This window comes from Aphanomyces invadans (genome assembly GCF_000520115.1).
Source record: "Aphanomyces invadans strain NJM9701 unplaced genomic scaffold supercont1.115, whole genome shotgun sequence".
NCBI lineage: Eukaryota > Oomycota > Saprolegniomycetes > Saprolegniales > Verrucalvaceae > Aphanomyces > Aphanomyces invadans.
In genome coordinates, this window is record NW_008580260.1 from 54,000 (window position 1) to 55,715 (window position 1,716).

The window sequence follows — 1,716 nt, forward strand, 5'->3', positions numbered from 1 at the left end:
CCACACATGTCAAAAGTCAAGTTGGCCAGACAAGGGAGCTTACCTCGGAACGTCGAGTGCCCACGTGATGTGTATAATTCGACCCGCGCGTTGCTGAGTGCTGTTGATGTTGTCGCTATGGACCGAGAATTGGAAAATGAAGCCGAAGATGCATTGGTCCAATGTGAATTGTCATCTCAACTTGAAAGTATCGCCCTCATTGGTGAAGATGGCGTTGACGACATTACTGGGGCCTTACACGACATTGGCATGGAACCAATATGCATGGAAGAGTAAACGAATATATACACGTTCGTACGTATTGTTATGTTGGTTGTGCGTTTGCTTGTTGTCGTCGGTGGGAGGGTTCTCGGTGTAACCCCCCCTCCTGAATCCGATGGTGCTGTCAGAATTGCAAGATTCTGTCATCCATGTATTTGCTAATTGTGATACAAGTTTTGTCATGTTACAACTCCACTACCTTATACCAAAATAGATAGTTATTGCAGGATAGCGTAATTTATTCAAGGAGGCATACGGCAAGATTCTGAGTCGCGCTATTATTGTGGGACGGAGGGAGTAAGCAGGAGTATGCTCATGCACATCAGTCGTGTCATGGATTGAGACAGTCGGGAGGGTACAGTGAACCGGGAAAAAACTCGCAAGAGTTGTACTCGCGAGTATTTTGAAATTTGTATACATCGAGTTGACCCATGGTCAGCGAGCGAGAAATTCATGGACGATGATAAGCATCAAATTCTGACATGAGGCCACTGATTGGCCAACATAAGATGGAAAATATGCAATTTTCATTCTAGACCAGGACGGAGATGGACCGATCCTCAACCAATTGAAGTGATCAGTCCTTGTATTGCAAGCAAGGACTGGCATAGGATACAGTAGACCTCCTGGCGAATGAAATGATATTAATACAGTGATTGGGTACACACTTGTGCAATATGACACCCCTATTATTTTATAAACTTTTCGCAAATTGACAGGGCACGTCAACGAGTATATCATCCACTTTGGGTGATTCATGAGATGACCAGAGATTATGCATCGTGTTGTACAGGTCGTCTTTTCAAGAATGCTCAGTAGATTGGCGATTTGGTCGATCACTGCTGAAAATTCAATACATCATCCAAGGTCATCCACCACTCGACGTTCATGGCCAGCCAAAGCACCACAACACCAGCTAAGAGACTCCTCTCCGCCAGCAAAATTGCCATAGCAGTCGATGCACTTGCGGTAATTGACGAACGCCGTCACACCAAGCGTCAGCGTTTTTCAATTGAGTCCAGTGATGCTACTGCTGAGGACCTAGACTCTGCCTCGCCCGTTATAGACCAGTACATTGCCGTCAAAGGGGTTGAGGTCGTCCACGCCCTGACCAATTTTACGGTGTCCGAGCTCAATACTCTCTGGTCCAACATCAAGGCATACGTGTCCAAGAACTGGAATGTTGGTGGTGGCCGCAAATGTCCGGTGACTGGGAACGACATGCTCTTCATGACCCTCGTGACGCTCAAGCATGCTGGCACTTGGGATATCCTTGCTGCCAGTTTTGACGAGAAGGTCGCAACGTTCAGCAACCGCATCACCCAATTTATCCGTGTTCTCCATCCGTATCTGATCCGCAAGCTCATCGATGAACAAGGAGTCAAGTGGACGATGCACCAGCTTGCTGTCGCTGGTCATCAGTTTGAAACCCACAAGTCGGCGCTTTATGCCGTT

At 47.1% G+C, this 1,716-nt stretch overlaps 1 protein-coding gene across 1 annotated transcript; it reads left to right on the forward strand.

Annotated features, from left to right (window-relative positions):
• Positions 1-1,149: 1,149 nt before the first annotated feature.
• On the forward strand, positions 1,150-1,557 carry H310_14966 (hypothetical protein; the record flags this gene model as incomplete). Its single annotated transcript, XM_008882946.1, has 1 exon — positions 1,150-1,557. A coding segment is annotated over one exon (408 nt), but the record flags the coding sequence as incomplete, so codon positions are not given.
• Between the last annotated feature and the right edge of the window lie 159 nt (positions 1,558-1,716).